General features: G+C 39.4%; 1 protein-coding gene across 2 annotated transcripts in view; it reads left to right on the top strand.

The window, feature by feature from the left end:
- The first annotated feature begins 2,210 nt into the window (after window positions 1-2,210).
- Window positions 2,211-22,544, top strand: part of LOC146965068 (glypican-6-like) — an 87,742-nt gene continuing 67,408 nt past the window's right edge. For both annotated transcript variants that reach the window (XM_085765767.1, XM_085765766.1), the window contains exons 1-2: window positions 2,211-2,835; window positions 21,665-21,823. In XM_085765767.1, the coding sequence (XP_085621893.1) occupies window positions 2,685-2,835; window positions 21,665-21,823 (310 nt within the window). In that variant the 5' untranslated portion in view covers window positions 2,211-2,684. The remainder of the gene's footprint in view (window positions 2,836-21,664; window positions 21,824-22,544) is intronic.

Below are 22,544 nucleotides of genomic sequence, written 5' to 3'. Positions count from 1 at the left end.
AGTTACAAGGCAACGGCCACGCTGCTGGTTCATCAGTGAACTGGCCGGTTGATGTGGTTGTGTGTGTTCTGTCTCCTGATTTGAGCTGTTCTCCTATTAGTGTAGGCTATGCACCTGGTAATGTGTTCATTGCGAGTACAGTTAGTGTGACAGCTCAGCTCAACTCATTTTCTGTCCAAGCTATGTGTGTTGCCTTCTGCACTGTTAGTGAGACAGTTTCCAAAGTTATAGCTTAGTCACCTTGATGGTGACAGTGTTTACCGTTTTCCCAAGTAGCATTTGTGGTTTTGCCAAGATAATAAAACTCGTTTTTTTTACCACATCCGCAGTCTCCCGCCTTTTAACTGCACTTGAGTTTGTGGCCGACTATTTTTCACACCTTTAGAGGAGTACTGGATAGGACCAGCTGGAAGGAGACCCCAAGATAAACTGAGAACACACAGGAGGGACTACACATCGAGCTGGTCTGGATGTGCCAGGGAATTCCAAAAGAGCTGCAGTAAATTGCTTGAGAAAAGAAAAGGAGAATATTGCTTTACAAGTGGCACACAGGCAACAATAAGGACAGCTCATATTCCTGCACACACATACACATACATAAAGACACCAACCCTGCAGTACTTTATAGTCTAGTTAGGTAACTTAACAGCTATCTTTGCTGAGAATTCCCCATGAAATTAATTTTTCATTGTATTAAAATTTTCCATTTGGATGAAATGAAACTGTCCCCTGAGTTTCAAAGTTGGATACATTAATTAAGTGTGACATGTCCAGGTCAAAAAGTCTCACTACAAAAGTGAGCAGAGAATCCGTGAAGGGAGCTGCTGAGGCCATCATCTTTTAATTCAATGGTATATTTCAGAGACTGCATTTGAACTCCAGGTTATATTAACAATAAAGTTTGAGCTGTTTAGTGATTTTTTGTGTGTGTGCACCATGCACATGTGAGGTTTAACTTGGTATAAGATTCATGTTTTCTCAGTCTCTTGACATCACTATTGCACACCAATGGCTGACAAGTTGTTACCACCAATGATGGACACAGAACCTGTCAGAGAAACCTTGAACCTACATGAACATAATACATTCATAATGGACTAATTACTTTTTTTTCCAAGGTAATCCAGTGTGACCTCATTAAAGGAGATTCTTTCACCACACAAAAAGGAGAGCCTGCCCCCGCTCCCCCTCTCTAAACCTGAACGACATCTAATCCACAATCTTCCGCTGCAGCACCACCCTCTAAAGCAAGCCAATGTCACTTTAAAGCACCTTTCAAAATGTGGTATCCCATACCAATAGGGTTCTTGCACAGTGATGGCAGCCATGTTAATCCACTGTTGATCTACCCAAGGATCAAGCTGTTCCAAAATCAATAAAGCCATGAAAGCTTGCCTTCTGGTCTTCGTCACATCCTTTAACATCCTCTAGTTAAAATAATCTGATATTGTTCTACTGGTGTTTCACTCAATACACTATCTGAAGGCTGTAAAATCAACATCACATCATCATATGGCCCAAATATCAAAGATTGGAAGGTATTTTAACCACTTTTCACATTAGACAAACATCCTCTGAAAACAACTGGAATACAACCACAATAAGTATTTTACTGTAACAAGGACATTGACATGCATTAAAGACAACATCCTCAGCATGGCCTGTTGCCACCAACATGAGGCAGATATGGCTGAACTGAACGCCAAAACCAATAGGCTGAGAAAGTCAATTCTGCACAGCGCTGTGAGGTTTTACACTTAGGCTGTCTAAACATAATCTGGTTTTTATTTATTTATTTTTTGTATAGCCTGCTGTAGGCTACTGATTGATTGCTAGTTGCCTTGCCCGCTGTTGAAATTTCTTGAAACAGTAAAGTGTAAAATTCTCTAAATTTCTTTAGTTAGTAGTCTTTATTATTAGTAGGGTTAGTTATTATTAGTCTTTATTATATAGTCTTTATCATTAGTAGGCCTAGTAGTCTTTAGTCTTTATTAGGCTACTGCAAGCATGAATTATTAAATAAAATAAAATCCAATCAAAAATCCCCAGTATATTCAAAGAAACTAACTACCAGTATGTACAGAATGTTTAAGATGTGTACCAATTGAGCAGTTTGAGCTTTGCAAAAAAAAAATTCACACTCCCATATTGATATAATAGATTTTCTGTGACTCACTTACCTCCATTTCATTTCCGGTGATAGGTGCCGACCCGTCCGACCCCCACACCCCCCACCACCACCGCGGAAATGGATGAGGCTGGATTCCACTCCATATTTTGTGTTCCGCTTTGCCTTGCCAGTGCATCTGATCTGAACACAGCGCGCTCCCCTCCACACAGCATTTCCACTCCAACACAGCGACCGGGGGCTTCGTCTGCTCTGCGAAGTTGAGTCAACACGCCGGGGAGAACGCGCTGCCTGGATTCATGAGGCACCTCCATACTCGCAGTCCTCTTTTCTGCGGGCGCCGGGGGACTTTTCACCATTCTCGGCTGCACCAGAGCCCCGTTTAGCTTTGGGAAATGTGTTGGTAGACACTAAGAGTTTAGTTGCAACCATTAAACACCCACTCACTAAGTAGCCTACCTGCGGACCTGCTGCAGGGGGAGTTTTGCCAGCAAGCGGGATATCTAGCCTGCTGCAGAGAACCTCAAACAATAAAGGATCTAAACAGAAGTGAACAATGCTCAGACTAGAGACCATCATTTGCACTTTTTCCGTGCTGTCGGTCGCAGCAAGAGCAGATTTTAAAGCGCGGAACTGCAGCGAGGTGAGGGAAGCTTGTATCGGGAGAGGCTTCAGCTTCGCACATGTTCCTCTTCAGGAGATCCCAGGTAAGGTTGGACACGGAGCGACCTGTCTGTGTGTGTGTCTGTCTGTCTGTTAGGCTCACCCTACATTGTTAAACACAGCACCATTTCAATTAACAAAAGCATTTGATAGTTAGCTAATGTTTAAATCCGGATTTTAAAGTTGGAAAAAAAAATCTCAGACACATCACACTGCATCTCATTTAGGCTATGATGCAAAGTAGACGAGATCTGCAGGGAATCCTGCAGGGAAATGCATGCCACTATAAAACAGCACTTCAACCACCTGTCACTCACTAAGTTCCTGCAAGTCTCACTGAACAAAGTTGTTTTTGTTTTTTTTAGTAGGACTACCACAAGCTATCCAAAATAATCCTAATTGACCAAATATAGGCAGGTGAGCAACAGCTGGAACAGCCTCGTGCACTCTGCAGCCTGCACCAGTGAAAAGTGACAGCTAGGCCTCCCTGCGATTTAAAACCCCTTGAACACACAGCACTAAGACTTAACGCGAGGTTTTAATGATTGTATATTCGTGCTGAGATAACAGTATCCTGTAACATCAGCCAGCATCACTACTAATTATGAAAAGAAAAAGAGCCCCCCCAGACAGCTGTGGTTAGATGTGTCCAGTAGAGGTCTCCCACAGTGTTAACCAAGCAGAGATAATGAATGGTCAACTCTGCAGATTAACTCAGATTCCTGCGGAAATGAGGTGATGAGGTGATGTGGAACTGCTGCCTCTTGTACTGCTTCAGTACTTGTGTAGTCCATTACCACCAGTCACTCATTCTGCATAATTTCAGCCACTACCAGAGACGTTCTATCCAGGCAATTACCCCATGGAGTGAATGACACATTTAGACCTGTTTGCATTTGGGTCCTGTGACAGTAAAAATGGACAGATAATGCAATACATGTTTAAAACCTATTGATTCCCACAACTTAGAAACTTAAAAGCACCAGTTTTTATTTTTCATAAATATACTTTTCTAAATCTATTTTATACATAATTGATTGATTTCTTGCTGTTCATATTCATATATAAAAATAATTCCTAAAAATGCCCGTTAATTAGGCTATACCAATGAACAAATTCTCTAAAGGGTACATCTGAATACAGTAAGTCTGCTTCCGAAAAGAAGAAATTATGGATAGGTGTCTTTCTTTCTTTCTTTCTTTCTTTCTTTCTTTCTTTCTTTCTTTTCTTTTCTTTTCTTTTTTTTTTGCCCCACATTCTCCCAGCTGAGTTATCTCTGCAGGTTGTCATTGTTATGCTCCGGGGCCGGTGATTTTTTCTATAAGGCAGAAAATCTGGCGCAATTAAAAGACTGCATATTTGATAACTGGCAGCGATGAGTTGAATAACAAACTGATTAAATCCTTTGGATCCAGGTCCCTGACATCACAACTAATCTCCCAAATGAGTGAAAAATTCAATCTCTCTCATCTCCGATTGATGTCACCCTGAATAAACGCCTTTTGATCTGGCCTTTGAATGAGTCATAACCTTACATGTCTGCTGAAGAGACAACGCATTATCAACACCTCAGCAAATTCAGACAGTGATGGGCACGTCCTTCCTGCTTCCGACTTGTTCCCTTTCACTCCCTTTCACTTTTCCAGCTAAACCAAAGCTTGACTTAAATAAGAAGGGAAATTCCTGTTTTATGTAAGGATTGAAACAGGTATCAAATGTTTTTCAAGAACAGAAATACAGTAGCTGACCTGTTCTTTACGTCGTTCATCTTCTCTGTGGTTAATTGTCATATAATTTGACTGGTGACACTTTAGCTGACTTGAGTTCATTGTAATTGCTTGTTTTTTTTTCCATAAATCAGACAATTATACTCTGTATAAAGTACACCGAAGTACACAACTGTAGAAGAATGTCTGTTTGGTTAAAGGCTCTTTAGAGGAAACATGAATACCAAGCATTGCAGTGCTTTGAGATGTGAGGCTTTTACCTAACAACATAAAAAACGCATGCACACATTTGTGTGACTCAATAATTGTGTTTTTCATGTCGCAAAGTTGTAATATTAGCTGTTTTTTTGTGGCATTGACACCCTGGGGAGTGTGCTCTGTGACGGTGTTAGTTTGGAGTTAATATTCCAGCACTTGTGCATTAGTTTGGTCATTGTGGGACTCTGACTGTGGAGCAGCTCTTAAAGCTTCCCCTATACCCTATTCTGTTTGTTTTATACTCTATTAACTCACAGACGACTTGAGAGAAATACCAACCTTCATTTTGCCAGTACACCTATATAAATGGTGCCTTCACTGCCTCTCTATACCGTACACTTATGTTAAATGACAGCTCTTTGCTGTCAGATCTCTTGAAATCAGTGTTATGTGATAGACGGAGCCTTTTACATCAAATTGCATATTGACAGATGGATGCGTGAGCTCATGTTAATGATAGGTTGCCATTACAAGCCATGTTATGCATCAAAGTAGAGAGAAAATGAAACATTTCATATATCATACTGTACATGTGCCACTTTTTTAACCTCACATTAGACTCTGGATATATTTTTTGTCACACCGATGTTAATGAAAACTATTCGTTTTCATTGTGCATTAGTTTGGTCAAACTATTAGTTTTCATTTAGAAGCTTTTTGGAAATGATGTACTCATATTAGCCAAATGTATTATATTTGTAATGACTGGACCAGTACAAATAAAGACACAAGAGAAGCCATTTGCAGCTGTATGTTTTTATAGAGTTAAAATGAAAATCCTAAACTCAGAAAAAAATGTTTTTATATATACTATAGGCTATATATTTTCACTGTTGTGTTTGGTCAAACAGAAGGAAGCAGGTCAGGTGGAATGACAAGTGGAGTCCAAGTGTTATTGACAGAAATGCTGTTATGATCCAGAGCCTAAAGGCTCAGTTGGTGCAGTAATTTCACAAGACCTAGGCGATGCTGAGTAGGCTGGAGGCCGTCAGCAGCAACATGGTGGGGGCATTTTAAACCATGGGTGCATGAACTTTCAGATTGCTCTAAAGGTCTTTCAAGTGTTTACACGTCTAAAAAGAATGCCCAGAGCATCTCCCTCTCCTCAGCATATTTGATTTTCTGTTTAATTTGACTGTTAACAAATAACAAGTACATGACTTTAGTTGTAAAAAAACAATTTTCAGATTGTCCTCTTTATTCTTCTTTGCTCTGATTAAAGATCAAACCTGCTTTGAGTCTTGAACATACTGTCTCAGTTTCCCCTTCACCCAACGTGTGAGACGCAGTGGGAAGATATGGAAAGTGAGTCATCCAGCATACTGCTGGATTCAATGGAACTTCTTAGCATGTCATATTCTGTCATGCGGTCATTTGACAACCAGCTCTGTTTACTCCCAGCCAGGAGATGGAGATGGGACAGAAATAACGCTGCTGATATTTTATGTGATCCTTGGCTGCCTGCACAACGAGGCAAATGAGCTCTGCTGAAGCGTGTAATGTGCACAGGTTCTCTACTGTCATGTAATGGGATGGAGAGGATTAAAAAGGGGCTAAATGGGAGTGCCTGCAGAGGGAATGGCCAGGTGACTTTGTTAGCCCCTGCAGCATCCGTCAGTATTGCTGTGATGTATTGTCAGATTAATGTGACCTTCCTGTCAGTCACGCATATAGAGCCAGATCTGGGTGTGAAGTCCTGAGAAGGACCACAGTGTTTTGGTGGAGTTTATGGTGTTTTTGCAGGGTTTCTTTTTTTAATTTCACCCTGCTAACATCATTATATTTATGATGGAATTTGCAGATAATTGGACTTTTGGTTTTGGCAGTTGTTGTGCGAGCTTGTATATAGCACCAGCATTTGAGGCTGCGTTCTGCTATATAATGCATTGTGAAAGTGTCCTACTGAGAAGCAGAGGGGGATGCTATCAGGGAAGAAGAATCCAAACAATCATCATTTTTCCCACAGCAGAGGGGATTTCTCAAATGCTGCCTCCATCCCTGTGTCATCAATCATGCTCATGAATGCCAAAATGGCCTCATGATGGCCTCTCTCTGCGGGTGTTCCCTTCCGAGAGCTGCAGGAAACATTTTGTCCTGCAAGTGTCTCAGGGTTGGAGAGCGTTGGAAGCAGAACAACACAACTCTCAAAGCATGTCAAAAAGCTGTAGGGGAATGTTTGATCATTTTCCTTATTGTGTTTTTCTTTTCTATTTTTCTATTTTTATTTACGGGTTTCAATTGAAATTGATTTGATACAACTGGCTTTACCTCTGAATAAAGGTATTTTTGACACTGCAGCAGCAGCAGCAGAGTATCAAGTACAGTAAACCTGTACGATTTGATTCAACCATACACAATGGCCCTTTGAATTAGCTGAATGGAGACAGCGTAAACCTCTGACAAGCAATATGAATATCACAGTATCTGAAAATCTTACAGACTAATTTGAAATTGTTTGCTGGTGTTTCATTGAAATCTTATCAAACCACATCCACATAGTCCTGATGAGGCAGATTAGCTGAGCTTTTTTTTTTTGGTGTAAAGTGGAGAATTATCTCTCTTAACTTTGATTATCGCTTAATTAGTCATGAATATTTAATGATACAAAGAAATATGAAACCAAGTGTTCAGGGGCTTTATGCTAGAGCTGAACGATTAGTTGTTTAATTGATTGGCCAATTTTGATAAATCCTTTAATTTTTTCAGTCATTTTTTTGTACAAAAATTGTGAGACCAAAGACTTTTTGATAAATCAAAACTAGGAAAAATAATTTAATTATTCTCAACCCCATTTCAAAGTCATTTTAAGTTTTAGATGTGTGCTTTTTGTTGCCTGCAGTTTTTGTGGCTGTGTTACAGTTGAACTCTTCATACCCAATGGGACATGTGTACTGATATAAATAATCTTCAAGTTACTCTGTTTTATGTACATGCAGTTTCTATACTTTACTTAGGTGTTGCATCAGTAGCTGCTGTGTCTGTCACAGTTAGAGAGACAATATTTCCCCAGTACAGTTTAATTTGTGCATTTGCAGTACTGACATTGAACGCCCCCATGTTTGTCTCCATACAGCCACGCAACATTTCTGGCTAAATTATTTTATTCTACAACTCTGGAACTTGCAGTTTATGTAACAATGCTCCTCTGCAGCTCCCCAAAGGAAGATATCCTCAGCTGTGAATTTTGATGTGTTTGAGTTTGTTTAGGAAAGGAGGGAAAGTCATGTCTTCAGGGTTACTGTTTTTTTTTTGTTTTTTTTAACACCAAAAAGTACTTTCTGGATAATATTTCCAAACCCTAATCCTGTCTGTGACCCAAGCCTTCTGTTTATTTTGTTTGTGGCCTTCAGCAGGGTTTATGTCCAACTTTCTGTTGCTCATAACTCTGGTTGCTGAAATTTTAATACGGCCTACACATTTTTAAACCAGGAGGGATTTTAGTTGGCGGTTGGGCAGTTGATAACAATTCTCCATTTTTGTGTATCTAACTTATAGTTCAAATTATGTGAAATCATTACTCAGATATTTTCAGTTGCGTTTTACTTGTACCAACAAAGCTTATTTCTTTTTTTTCTGCAAACAGTAATTTCTGAATACATTGAGAATGGAGACAGAAACACATGAAAGAAACGCTGGGTTATTGAAGCTTGGCCAAATACTATCAGGCTGAAGTGCCATGTTTATCTCTTGATAAGCAGCAGTTGTCACATAGGTTTCTGGAGGAATAGTGGTGCGAACACAGCCATGGAGAATTAATGCTTGTCATTTGAGATAAATCTAGTGTGAAAATCAAGCAAATGGATTGAAGTTGTTCTCCTGAGACGGTGTGGCAATAGCTGTTTAATGGTTTAAGAATCATTTGAAATGTGAGGGATTGTGCGCTTCTGTTGTCAACAAGAGATTGAATGGATGCTATTTTGATCTATTACTTCCTGTCAACAACTGCCCAATTAAACTCTAACCTGGAGCCACTGAGAATTTAAAAAGTTGGCATAAACACATTTAAACCAAGCATTGATCCTATACACTGGAGACAGCTGAGGCCGTCGGTTGTTTTTGAGATCGTCTGTCCTTAATATCTCCACAATGCCTCGAGGGAATTTCTTCAAATTTTAAAGGAAAAAGGGGTCTTCAAATTTTAAATAAACACTTTATCTCGGGGGATGAACTTATTAGAATTTGGTGGTCAAAGGTCATTTTGACCTCACCAAACATGTTTTCACACACTAATAAGGACAACAGTTGGCATCAGTGTCGATTGGGATAAAATGATGAGGTGATGACAGTTTATACCCAAGAGGTAAAAGTCATCCTCATTGTGACATCATTTTGTTCTGTAAAAAGCACTAATTCAACCATGACTGTGACCACATTTCACAATTGGTAGGATATTGAGTCTGTGACCCTGATCTTCATACCCACACTGCAATACTGGTGGTTTTATTGTTCCTTTGTGTTACTGGCAGTGAGGTTGTGTGTGTGAAGCATCCACCTTTTCACTCTATACTATATGTGTCTGGACAGGCTTGGATGGAAACTGCAACTTGACTGGTTGCCAGAGGCAACAAGAGACAACCATGAGGAGATAGTTGAAGTCCTTTATTTCCTGATTTATTATAAACGTATAGAAGCTTGTTCTTCAAATTGTTTTAGATCTTATCATATAGTAATCTCTCTTAATTTAATTCCATTGATATGATGAAGTTCTCTTTTCATACAATGAAGTCTAGAATTAAAGGGACAATGAGGAGTTTTGGAAAAGCAAAGTGTTTTCACACTACATTTATGAGCCTCCGCACGCACCGTAAAATTCTTTGACCGGCGCAAGACAGACTCATGTTTTCATTCATCAAGAATTAAAGTCAGAGGTTCAAAGAGGTTCAGATACCGTCGTAGTCCCGACCATAAACAGCGATTCGGCGGTGTTATTCTCATGACTCGCCGGGCAGCGTCCGCGAAACCGAAAGTAAGGAAACGCTGGTCGGCTCGAGCAGCATTTCCGCCACCACTAATAATAACAAAATAACGATAGAGACAAAACGATATATTTATCAAAAATGGGCCCATTAACAAGTGTGAGTAACGTAGATTCATCCACATTAATATGAGACTTTTGTATTGTCGCAGAATCTTTCGTTCTGCCGATGGAGAAGCTCCTCGTTGTCCCTTTAAATGTTTCTCAAACTGAAATGGAAGGAAGATGTATGTGTAAGATTATGATAACGATGAAGTTCCTGTTGAGACATTTTTGGTACATGTGTCTCATGTGATTCATGACTATCTCATCTGATGTGTTTTTTTTAAGAATTGTTTACAGTTTCCGGTAAGATGACAAAATTTTGCTGTCTATTTTGAAGCTGTCCGCGGTAACCACCCTCTGGATCAATGTGTTGTTTTATCATTGACATGAGAATCAAATTCTGGCTTTTGGCTGTGACGTATAGCTGGTACTTTTCCCCCAACACCTCATCTGCCTGTCAAAACCTAGCCATCATGAAATACAGCCCCTTCGAATGCCTCGTTGCTGTCGTTGGATCTATCTTTAGCCACGCGTCTGCCACTCCTGTCTTGTTGACGTCTGACTAGACCTGATGTGCAACTGGAGAGGATGTTTGCCTTTACACTGCTCCTGAGGACGGTTCAGTGCGGTGCGTCGTGCCGTGGGGAGCGCCACGCTGTGTAGTCGAGTTGTGTCCTCCTCTTCGTGGTCAGGCAGACTAGAGGCCATTTGCTCTATAACAAGCCATCAGAGCTAATAATGGCAGGGGTTTGGTAAACTAAGCTGTAAATGCTGACTGAAAGGTAATGATCAGTGCGGCTCTCAGGCTCCTGTAGGTCTCCAAACAGCCACCAGCTGTTACCTGTGGTGTAGTCCTCTGCCATGCTCCACTTAGCAAGGTGAAGCAGAAGAGAGTGGCTTGCCTGCTCAGGTCTAATTCTCAGGGGCTTGTAGGCATGCTGCCCACGTGGATCGAATATCCACACTGGTCTTCTTGTGCCTACACTAGGCTTTTTAGTACATACTTCTCAATAAATATCAAAGGCAGACATACAGTGCTGCATATGCTGATTATGCTGTGCCTGACATTCCTAAATGTGCTGCACATGGTGTTACGGAAATCCATGCATTAATCTTTGCCGTAATGATATTGGTGCACCTTGCAGAAGCACATGAATATTCCATAGCTATTACCCTCGAGGTCAAACATATTGTACTTTTTGGTTGTATATTTATCTTCTTGACAAATATTTATACAAGAATAAATCTAGTATTTGTGTGTATTTGCTGCATGTTCATAGGATGTAATACACAGTCGAAAGAGAGATATTTTCTTTTCAATGATTCATGTGAAGTTTTGAGAAGATAGGCTCTGGCAAATTGTGACATGCATTTTTTCTCCTAAGGTGACATATTAAAATCATGTGCTGTATCTGTCCAAAACTAAAACTAAATCGGTTCACAATCGTTTATATAGTGAAGAAAAGGGGCAGATCCTCACACTGGACAATCTGTAGGTGGGTAATAAAAACACTCTGATCTGTTACTAAAATTGGAAATAATTAATCTATCCAGCCCAAGAGGATTGCAAACACTTTTAACTTGCATGGTCATCATCTCATCCAGAATTTTTGCCTTTGAACCAAGCAGATTAGGCATCGGCTGCAGCCTCAGAGACAGATCTGTGTGTAAATGTCACAGTCAAGCCCAGTATTGGGAATGATCAGCATGAAAAGTAAATATATTGTCTAGCAAACCTATTTCTCCACAACAATTTCTTCAAAGCCTCTTGAAAATGGTTCTTCTGCAGTGACAGAGGGCAGTTATGCATTTATATTTTTCATTTAACGAGTTTTTTATATAGTACACTTAAAATATTCCAATATGAAACACCATACAGTTGAGTCAACACTTGGCTGTTTTATCGCGCACACAGCCTTGCACATGGCATGTTGCAGTGGAATATCTTGACATATTCAAAAAAAAAAAAAAATACTGATACATTTGCTAGGAGTATAAAACTGTTCCAACATCTTTATTCCTGTCCTTTTTCCCTTCACGCTGACTCTCCTGAGGATGAAGAATACCATCATACCATTGTACTGCGCTGCTTTTATTGTAGACTGTTTTATGTCAGTGAGATTTCATTTCCTCTTGAACCTGTCCTCATTCACCCAAGGACATACACTCCTCTCTATCAGCATCATTTAAAACATGAGCAAGCCTTTCATTATGACTTCTGACATGACCCAAAATGTGATAGGAATAATGTCATTCAGTTTTGATTGATGCAAGTTCTAACTTGAGTGAGAAACTTGGCGATTCTGTACACAAAACCCTCTTGAGACATTATTAAAAGTGCAAAGGAAAGACTGTGTGGAATACTGGTGATTTATAAATCTATGCTAATGCTCATATGCATTGAATTTCATTCTCGTGTACTATCGTTTCTGGGGATATGATCAGACTTTTATCAGAGTCTGATTATCCACCAGTGAGGGGGCAGGTGTTTAAGTGTGCTCAGCCTCAGTCTATGTGCATTAAATATCTTGCATGTCTGAAAGCATTTGACATGAAGCGAATGTGATCAGCTGTGGATAGACCTGCAAGTTACAGCAACCCCTGGCTAACCTCTTGATTTATTATTGACAAGAAAGTGGAACAAGTGAGCGAACTTAGTTCGTATAGGTCAGCTATAATGAGCCCCTATCATGTGGAGACGTGATGCTCATGGATCCAGAAAATAACATTTATATCCATCCACTTAGCTGACTAATGCATGAAGTGATATATAAATGTATTTGTTCCCTTAGTTAAAGTTAGCCTGTTGATGTCAGAGACATAAAAATTAGCCAGGACTACTGTTAGGCATGCAGGAGTGTATGCAGCTTTGTGTTAAAATCCCCGTATTCATTCATGTGGTGTGGCTACAACAACCTCAGTTAACCTCAGCTTAAATCAAATTAGCTCAGATGTGGAAACAGCAAAATTGAATTAAACTGCTGAACTCCACTTGTCTCCATGTGGGTTTACCTGTTCTGAGAACGTTCTTCGATCAAGTGAGTCCTTGCTGGATCCTTGGCCTTGCATGATACATCCTAAATCATGCAGATGATTGAAGACAATGACAGTTATATAATGACATGCATGTTTGCAAATGATTGTCTGAATCCCCAGTAAATAAGGACATTTTCAGAGTTTGGCTGCTCTTAGAAGATGGCAAATAAAACTGAAGAGAAAAGAACGGACTGATACTTAAATCCACTATATTTAGAATATTCTCTAAAGAGAGAATGAGTGTGTTACTGAATTGGGATGCGAGCTCTGTTTAAACCCAGACTAAAATTTGTTTGATTGATTATTAATGACTAAAATAATGTTGCACTGCCCAGAGTTTTTGTACACTAAGAACCAAAAATATGACAGAATTGGAAAAAATCCAAATAAAACATGTAGGCTCTCAATCTCGGAGCCAACAGCTTCTTACAAGCCATCAAAATAAAGACTACTTTACATCTGTCTTTTAAGGATGAAGTGTGACAAGGAAAAAGGAGACTTCACTGGCGTTGGGAGCGTTGATCTCATTAGGACAGAGTGCAGCTTCAAGTGTGAATGCATAAAAAGTTTGTCAGTGGGAGCCACGGGACGCAGCAGATGGCAGAGCACATATGCTGTGGGTCTCTTTGGCCAGGTACACTGATGAATGCTTCTGAGAGTTGGCCTACCTTCGCTGCTATACACGGGAACTCGGACACTTTATTCTCTAAGCTGTCTCGCTCATTAAGTTGCGGCCCATTACTCTGCAAACACCATACATATTTTTATATAAACTCAAATAAATAATAGAAAAAAACCTTGTCCTTGAGTGAGCACGGACCATCCCTTTTAAAAGAGACATCAAAGAGTTGACTATTTGGCAATTTCATCTTCCCTATAGTCATCAATTTGTCTCATTTCACTTTATACCTTTACATCAATGGTAGATAGTGTACACAGTTGAATTGTGGGACTTGTAGCGGTTAAGCTGATCTGTAAGAGTACAGTCATGTGTAAAAAAATGAAATTTTAACAAATGTGCTAATCAAGCTGAAGTACAAGGCAAGTACCAAAATCTGTGCTTCTTAAACCATCTGCTTAAAGCTTTGTCTAAAAGTTAGTCAATCCTGAGAATGCCCAACTTTACAGCAGAAATGAAAAGTTTACAGTCTGATGTGTAAATGTAAAACTGTTCTCTCTACAGCTGATATCCTCCTTTACTGAGAACTGTATAGACGGTGAATATTTATATAGTTCACTTGTTTAAAATTCTGCACAATTGAGGGCATGCTGTTACAAGTGACAGGTGTGTGAATGTAAGCCTGCCACAAGCCGACACGCCCCTTGATTTTGTCGGTTTTTGTATTGGTTTGACTAATTGGAGAGAGTAAGATTTCAACAGCAGTGCTTCAAACCGCACTCAAGAATTCTATTTGTCATCATGGAGGTTACATTAGTCTTTATACAGTCTGGTGTTCAAATGAAAGGACTTAATGATGCTTAAAGACAGGGAAGGGGTACCAATGCTTAGAAATAAAGGGCACCATAAACATCTCATGTATTTGCAGTTCAAGGCACGCTGAATGTAAGTATATCTCAGCAAGAACACGGTTGCACAGAGCTGCTAATGTAAGAGCTCCATTAGCAGAGATAATAACCTGGTTGATCTGATTGGCACTTCATTTGATTACAAACATGAAGTAATTGCAATTTATTAGTATATACAGTATATTTATAGGTAGGAATAAATTACTGAGTGCATGCATGAACCTGTCATTAAAAGTCAACGTTTCAACATTTTCCTCTGAGTTGGAGCAGGGTTAATGGTAGCAGCATAACAATTGTGTGTATTGAATATGAATTGCTGCTATTTGTTGTTGTTGTTATATTAATGTGTTAATGTGAGTAATATCTGCTGCCTTTTGTGCATGTTAAACATGATCTGGGGCTCAACACAAAGTGTTATTATGTACCATCCTGTTGAAGATATCAGCCCTGCACAAATGGAGGACAAGGACCAGGAGAGAACAATGAGGTTAGGTTGGGACAAGTCCCTTTGTCTCACCCTCACAGTCCTGTTAATACTGAATGACTCAGCGTAAGCCTTGCTTTGATATGAGGCTATTAGTGAGAAATAATTCCCCGTCAGCTCCTAAAGTGTGGCTTTCTCAGGATCACAGACAGCTTGAGGTGGAAATCATACTTAGTACCATACCAAACCAAAAGCAAACAAAAACCCCATCTGCATAAGACTTGGCTCAGTGCAGGCCCAGAGAAACAAGGAGGACTATCCCAAAGCTGCACTGAGACGTTTACTTGAAGAAGACTTTTGTTTTCGCAAGTGTTTCCAAAAAACCCTCTGCAAGTCTCGTGGGTCTCTGCACTCACATTGTTGTGTTTTTTTTTTGTCAGAAAGACGGGACGTGGGGTTGATAGAAAAGCTGACGAGTGCTTGAAATGGTGGTAAACTTCATCATGGTGAAGTACTGTGATATTGTGGGGGGAAAATGTGGATGAGGAGATGTGATGGATCTCTGCATGCCTTTGTGTGTGTGTGAATGTGCCACAGGGACAGACAAACATCACTTAGACAATGCCAACAAACGCTACAATGTCTCACCTATGCGTAAAGGTGTAGCTATAACAGTAGAATAGGTGTTGTAATTGAATACTTAGCAAATACAGTGCCAATCTGCAGTTTATTTTGGGAAACTTGCTGAGTTCCATAGAAATGATAAAAATGGAGCTGTATTCAGCCAATAATGTCTGGCTGCAGACTTGAGGTCACCACCAACTCCCATCTCCAACTGCTCGCAGCACCGCAGAATTTTTTTATCCCCTTCCTAAAGCTGTGAACCAGCAGCACAAATGTACATTGTTTTCATTATAGAAGAACAGAGTTAGTGCTCAAAGGTGTGACCTATGACTTGTAGCTACTTTTTTTTATTGATAGGAACAACCTGGGCACATGAATCAATGGCAGAGAACTGGGTTATGCTGCAGATCAGGTCTGTGAACTACCTGATCTGTTATATTCTTTGATTCGTTTGGGGTGATATACCTAGATAATTGCAGTGAGAAGGAAAAAAAGATCATTAAATGAGTCACTGTGGGAGATCAACTGTTAGAGAAACAACAGGGTGGTGAACTGTGGTGCTGGAAAAGTGAAGAAGCAGCAGAAGTATCCAACAGTTCCTCCATTTTATACCACCATACAGGGTCGCTTGTCCCTATCCTCGGCCACGCCATGTCGTCTTGGTAGCAGTAACAAAAACACATGGTTAAGGTTGTGGAATGGTCACGGCTTGGTTTAGTTTAGGCACAAAAACAACTTGGTTATGTTTTATGGTTTGGGTTGAAATAAGTACTCAAGTTTTGAAGATCTTTGTCGTTATGGTTACAACAATACACATGTGGTTCAGGCTGTGGGATGGTCATAGATAGAGTCGCGGTGTCTTCTGTCATGTCATGTGTTTTTTTTTGAGCTGCCAACCACCTCGGCCGCCGTCTAACAGGGATTTGTTGCTACATCACCTGACTTCCTACAACTCCTACGCCCGTTAGAGGTCGCCCAACAATAAAACATAACTATGGGTTGTAAAGGCTGCACCACAGACGACCTACGGTTAACCTGCCTTTATTTTTTATTTTTTTTCTACAGACACTCTCAAAGTAGCATAAACAGTAAAAAGCATAAGATCAAAGAAATGAGAAGTGACAATTAGTTAAAGTGAATGTGATGATAGGAGCTGAGGTTTCAAATGTGTATAAATTGTATGCACTTTGAGAAAGTGAAGTGAAAGTGTAACTGGTATAAAGAGTTGAAGTAGCATATTATGCATTTTTGGCATAGTGAATGACCCAGGTTGCTTCTTGTGTGATGTACTGTACACTGGTCAAAATTTTTTCTTTACTATAAGAAGTTGACCCATTCTATCCAAATACATACGGCATCTATAGAAAATGTTTTATTATTATTTTATAGGAGCAGTATGCAACATCAGGCGATGACTGTAGCAAATGAAAAACTAACAAACTCTGTGTTTTTCTTTACTGTAGAATAATGATCTGGTCCACACTCTCTCACTGTCTGTTGCTCATGTGTGTCCTGTAGTCTCCAGTCGAGAGGTTATATCTATGAGCGTGCAGTCCTGTTTTAACCTTGGTTAGAAAGGTCGTGGCACTTTGCTGAGTGGTGAAGTCCCTTGAAAGCTCCTTCTCATACGTTGATGTACAACAGGCTTATTTTTAAGTGATGTTTTGCTCTGTTGAGACTGCTGGAGCACACAGTAGGGTCGTCGTGTCAAGATGGATTTTTTTTTCTCTTCTTGACATTTGATGAAAAGGCGTGCACTCAAAATTTGTAGCCTCGGGGACTTCCCAGCAACATGTCTCATACTCAGGCCACTTAAGTTTTGTTTTTGAATAAATATCTCACCTGCTTTTAAGTTGGGATAAGCCTGAAGAGTGATGCTGGGATTGTGAGCATCATGTGACATATTTAACAAAACATTTGTCCACCTGAATGCTCCAGTGACATATTTAAACAGAAATCCCCTTTCCCTAGATGATCAAAGCTTATTTTGAGCAGAGATTATACTGTGACTAGCTACATGTTTATCATATTTTCACAGCGTCTGTTCCGTCCTCCTATTTTCTCACAATGTTCTTGATTCATCAAAACCATGAAAGTACAATTTTCTTGGGAAATAAATAAATATATAATATTATAAATACATTGAAAATACATTTAAAGATTTAGCAGTGTGACCATGATTAGGTCTCGGAAAGCTGTTTATGCATGTGTAATATGTGCAGTGTCTATTAAATAGATTTTGCCATCAGGAGGTTCAGGGCTACTAACACCCATTTTATTGAAAAAAGCAAACAAACAAAAAAAAACAAAGCAGTTGTAGTATTTATCTTAAACAAACTCACACAGTGAAAATGCAGAATCCTTTCAAATTACACATTTAAATTCTATGTAAATATAATAAGTTATTTTGATGGAAAATAAGCACCCACAGTGAAAATAATGAAACATTTCAAAATGCCCTACCTTGTACAGATGATGTGTTGTTGGAATAGAGCTTTCTTTACCACCCTTTGCATACAAACACAGGCAAAGATGTTCCCTCACCACAAGCCATTTTTATAGAGTTCATCTGTCTGTTGAAAAGTAAGATTTATGTTCGGTTTAAGGAGAGAAATAGATTTTAACTGCACAGTTTTTGTTTTACACACCCCTCTGTTGCTTTGTAGCCAGCAAATAAAGCCTCGTTTACCATGCATACATGCATCGCTATACTCTCAGAACACCACATGAAATTATGGGCACTGTGCACAGTTTTTCTACTGTGTTTTGTCAGCCAATATTAAGCTTAATAAAGTGCCAGTATAAATCAGCTAGTCCTGATTTATATTGAAAAAATGTCCTGCTAAATAAAGAGTTTGAAGATAAAACTTCATTTCCAATGAAATACAATAACAGCTCAATACAATGTTATCTTTAATATGGAAGTTCATTCTAAATCTGGGGAGTGTGTGACTCATAATCTCAAGTCAAAGTTCATTTTCGGTGCTTTCAGCCATCAGCGATTGGAAGTGGCTCAGGTATTACAGCAACTTGCTATCACATGGCCTACTTAACTTCCATTTGCTGACACTAACAGCTCTGGAAGTTTTGAATGTGTTTAGTTGATATTACTTGTCACACACTGTAGTCACCACTCTGCTGTGTCACCTGATCCGCTTTCATCTTCAAGCACCAGGTAACACGTTCTTCTTTTTTTTTTTTAAGTCGTCAACAGAGCAACAGACTGCAGTTGTGAATTTGGAATCTCTTAATAGGTGAGAGCATAGTCATAACAAATGCATTTAATATGCATGCCAGCCTCATTAAACAAGCACATATGTGTAAAGCACTTTTCACATTATTATATCTGTAATGAAACTGACAATTTTACCTCACCAACGTGTGTAATTTTGCAGTATCCATGGGCAGCCGTAATTGGTGAAAATTACTCAATCAGAAATAGAAAGAACGCAATTTCCCCCTGTCTCTTCCTGTAGACCACTATTCAGTGGAAAGTTGGTCTGGATGTAAACCTGAAGTTTGTTTATGACCTATACATTAAATTCTAAATGTTGAAGTCTCATTCCTTGTCTATAGCCTACCTCATGATGTCTTTTTTTTCTTCTTTACACCAATGTGCAAAAATGCTCATATCATGTTGTTGCTCACTCTATGGTGCTCACTTAGTAAAATCCATTTCTTCTATTGCTGTGCAATCTGCTGCAGCATGCAGTGAGACTTTTACAGCTCCCATCTGCATGCAGCTGCTTTCCTGATTGAAAGCTCTTGGCCACTGTGGATAATGTAGATACAAACCTGCATTTTTTAAAAAGTTTTTTATTTACTGAAATCTTACTTGATTATGCTTTGTGGAGAAAGACAGAAATCACTGGCAGTGAAAATCAGTGAATCCATTTACTGTATGATGGAGTTTACTTAGAGGCAATGCACTAATGCTAGTTGTAAAGGTAACTTCAACTCAGTGCATAGCTGACTTACATTTGAAGTCTTCACTATGAGTCGACAGTCATCATGATGTGGCAGTCATTATAACCACGCCATTGTGTTTCCATTTCATTTCCTGTTGCTCTCACCCTCCCACAGTGATATTAGGTTTTAGACTGTGAAATGAGTCTGCATTATGTGGGAACAATGGAAAGACACAGATGTACTGTAGAACTTGTCATTCTAAAATTCATGACACTTTCCCAGTCATGAATTACGTAATGTGCAGAAGAATATTTTAAAGGAATGTGTCTCCTGTTTCCTTATGAATTAGATAGCACCTTGCCCAAGCCATTCCCGCTCTGTCAAATTCTGAAATTAGGAATTTATTTCTGTAGAAAACTGCTGTGAAAGTGCACAGCTGGTTCCACGTGGGTTAATGGCCATTGACAAGGCTTTCAGTTTGGGCTCCTGACACATGTTATTGGATTTGTGAGCAAAAGTTATGACAAAGCAAGGGTAACTATAATTAATTGGCATGGGTTTTTGTGCACTGCAACTCTATCTCTAAAAATAGGTACCATTGACACCCTGATGTAGCTCAAATATCACATTGCTGTTGATCATCATTACCGGCTCTTTTTTCGTGCCAATTTACAATTTTCGACAGTTTGAGATCAAAACTCTCTAAAAACTGCAATATGTCTATGATAACAAAATGCAAAATGCAAAAGCATAAATGTAAAAATTGATTAATTAACGCATTAATGTCTGATTAGCTTTCTTAAGTCCATTTGGCTGGAGTGAGCAATACAACCAAACGCTACACTGAGGCAGTGCAGCCATGGCAGTTGGTAAATTGGCTGGGAGGTCTTCTCAGCAATGGTTTAATATGAGCAGTCTTAAAGACTTCACATCCACAGGAGAGAAATCTATTCATGACGGAGAGCAGAGAAGAACAGACCAAATCTAAGCTATTTTTATTGGGATAATATCAAGGGGAGGGTGTTGCAAGTGACACAGTTTTCCATGGTGGTATTGGCCTGAAACAATTCAACAAAACCAAAGAGGGTCAAGAGAGGTCTACTGCAGAGATGGGAGAAGTGATATTTGCCCAAGCAGTTTTTTTTCACAAGTCACTGCAGCATGGGGAGGATGAGATAAAGGTGCGGGAGTGTATTGATTGTGGGTGCTGACTGAGTATATAAGTATTTGTGTGACCTGTAGCTAACCCAAAATCATGCAGTTTGGTATGCTAGCTATGCTAGCCCTTGCATATAATGCTGGGTTAAACAATTGATGGGTTTTGGGACATATTACCTGTCACCTTAACACCTCGTCCTCGTTCCATAGCTATGCAGATGATACAGCAAAGCGCTCCATTAGACTGCATTTTTCAAGACCATCTGTTATTCATGATCAGTTGAAAACTACACATGTTTTTGACATGATTCAATTATCAAATTCTATAAATGTATCACATACAGTACTGATGCTCATATATTGATACAGTTCATTGATTTCTGTACTGTTCAGCTTTGTTAGTTTTTTTTCTCTGACCAATTAGAGGAAATCACCCAGTGTGTATTTTCTGTATATGGCCAAATAACCATTTAGTTCAACTTGGATTTTGGTTTTGCTTTGTTTTTCCAATGTTCTCCAGCCTGCAGCCATCCCTGGCTCCCTACACTCCTCACATAACTGGATGAATGGATGTGGCTTGAAAATGTCATAACATGTAAAGAAAGTTGGCCAGTTGGGTTTTATCAACTATACTGAGTATTTCCAAAGTGGATCAGTTTTTTTCTTTTAGAAACACAGAGAAAGAGATACATGCTTTTATATCGTCTCGCCTCTATCATTGCCTTTTTTGCTTGTCTTAACAGTCGCGCTATGAAGCTGCTCCAGATTGTTCAAAATTCAGCAGCTAGACTGTTGACCAAAACAAAGCATTTGTCTTTCCACACATCACACCAAAGTTGGCTCCATTGCACTGACATTGAGTTTCCTTGCAAATTCATTAAAAAAAAAAAACTAAATCCCACGACACCACAGTATATAAATAGCAAATAACCAAAAACCTTATTGGGTGGCCTTCCTGTTTGGGTTTTGGCAAATAGTCCCACAATTCAAGTGAAAAACAAAGGTCCTCTGCTCTTTTATCTTTAATTTGTATTTGATTTTCTGATGCAGAAGTCTAAATCTGGATTATTATGTTTTCATTATATCACTGAGTAAGTTTAAGCATCATTTTTGGCATATTTTTGGAAATGTTATTATTTTATACTGATGTGGTGTGAACACACAACCTTTTTTACTTTTCTTATTTTCAGGTGAACATCTTCGTGTATGTCCTCAGGGAAACACGTGTTGCACGCAGGAAATGGAGGACAAATTTGGTCAACAGAGTAAACAGGACTTTGAGAATCTTGTTGATGAAGTGAGTCATGAATTGCGAAGCACCTTTGTTTCCAGACATCAAAGATTTGATGGTAAGTTTTAAGTCTTTTTTTCCATAACTTGAGCTCTGTGCCGATCAATGCTCATACTTTGCTTCCCTTTTTTATTCTATTGTGTTACTGGCCAGTCACAGCAGAGCAAATTTCTACAAAAAGGAAAATCAAAGAATGTGTAAATTTGAAAAGATTTGCTGTTTGTGAGTTTGTACCTGGCTTCCCTCAAGAGGAGATGAGATGTGAATTTCTCATTAATATGCCTTGAAGTGGACAAGCCTCTTGTTGGATTAGACAAACATGGCCTCTTGCACAGCAGTTTGACAGATTGAACAGCAGTTCAGAGCCAAACTCTGCATTATTAAGGTTGTTTGGTGGTCTTGTGCTGTGTGTGTGATCTTGTCCTGGACCCATAGTGACTGTCTTGCTATGGGAGCGGATGCACTCATTACTGAACCAGGCTCACTCCACCTCTCTGTTTCTCCCTCTTGGTATCCTTTCTCTGTGGAGTCAGCTCCTTGTAGTTACAGTTTAATGAGAAATAATAATCCCTCTAGCTCTTGAGATTAGACTGTGTGGGGAGCAGCAGTTTATCAGTGTGGGACAATGGTGAAGGGTGGTGGAGGTGAAAATTGTCAAGCACAGTCACCTGTCAGTATTGTCAACCAGTTTATTAGGAATGCAGGATATAACCCTTTAATGAGTTATCACTCAAAAACCTTTTAAAGATGACTGTTTGAATTCTCTTTGTCTCCAGGTG

This window comes from Trachurus japonicus, chromosome 21, assembly GCF_045865225.1.
Source record: "Trachurus japonicus isolate A0001 chromosome 21, Traja_1.0".
Taxonomy (NCBI): Eukaryota; Metazoa; Chordata; class Actinopteri; order Carangiformes; family Carangidae; genus Trachurus; species Trachurus japonicus.
This window is presented reverse-complemented; position numbering and strand designations above follow the sequence as displayed.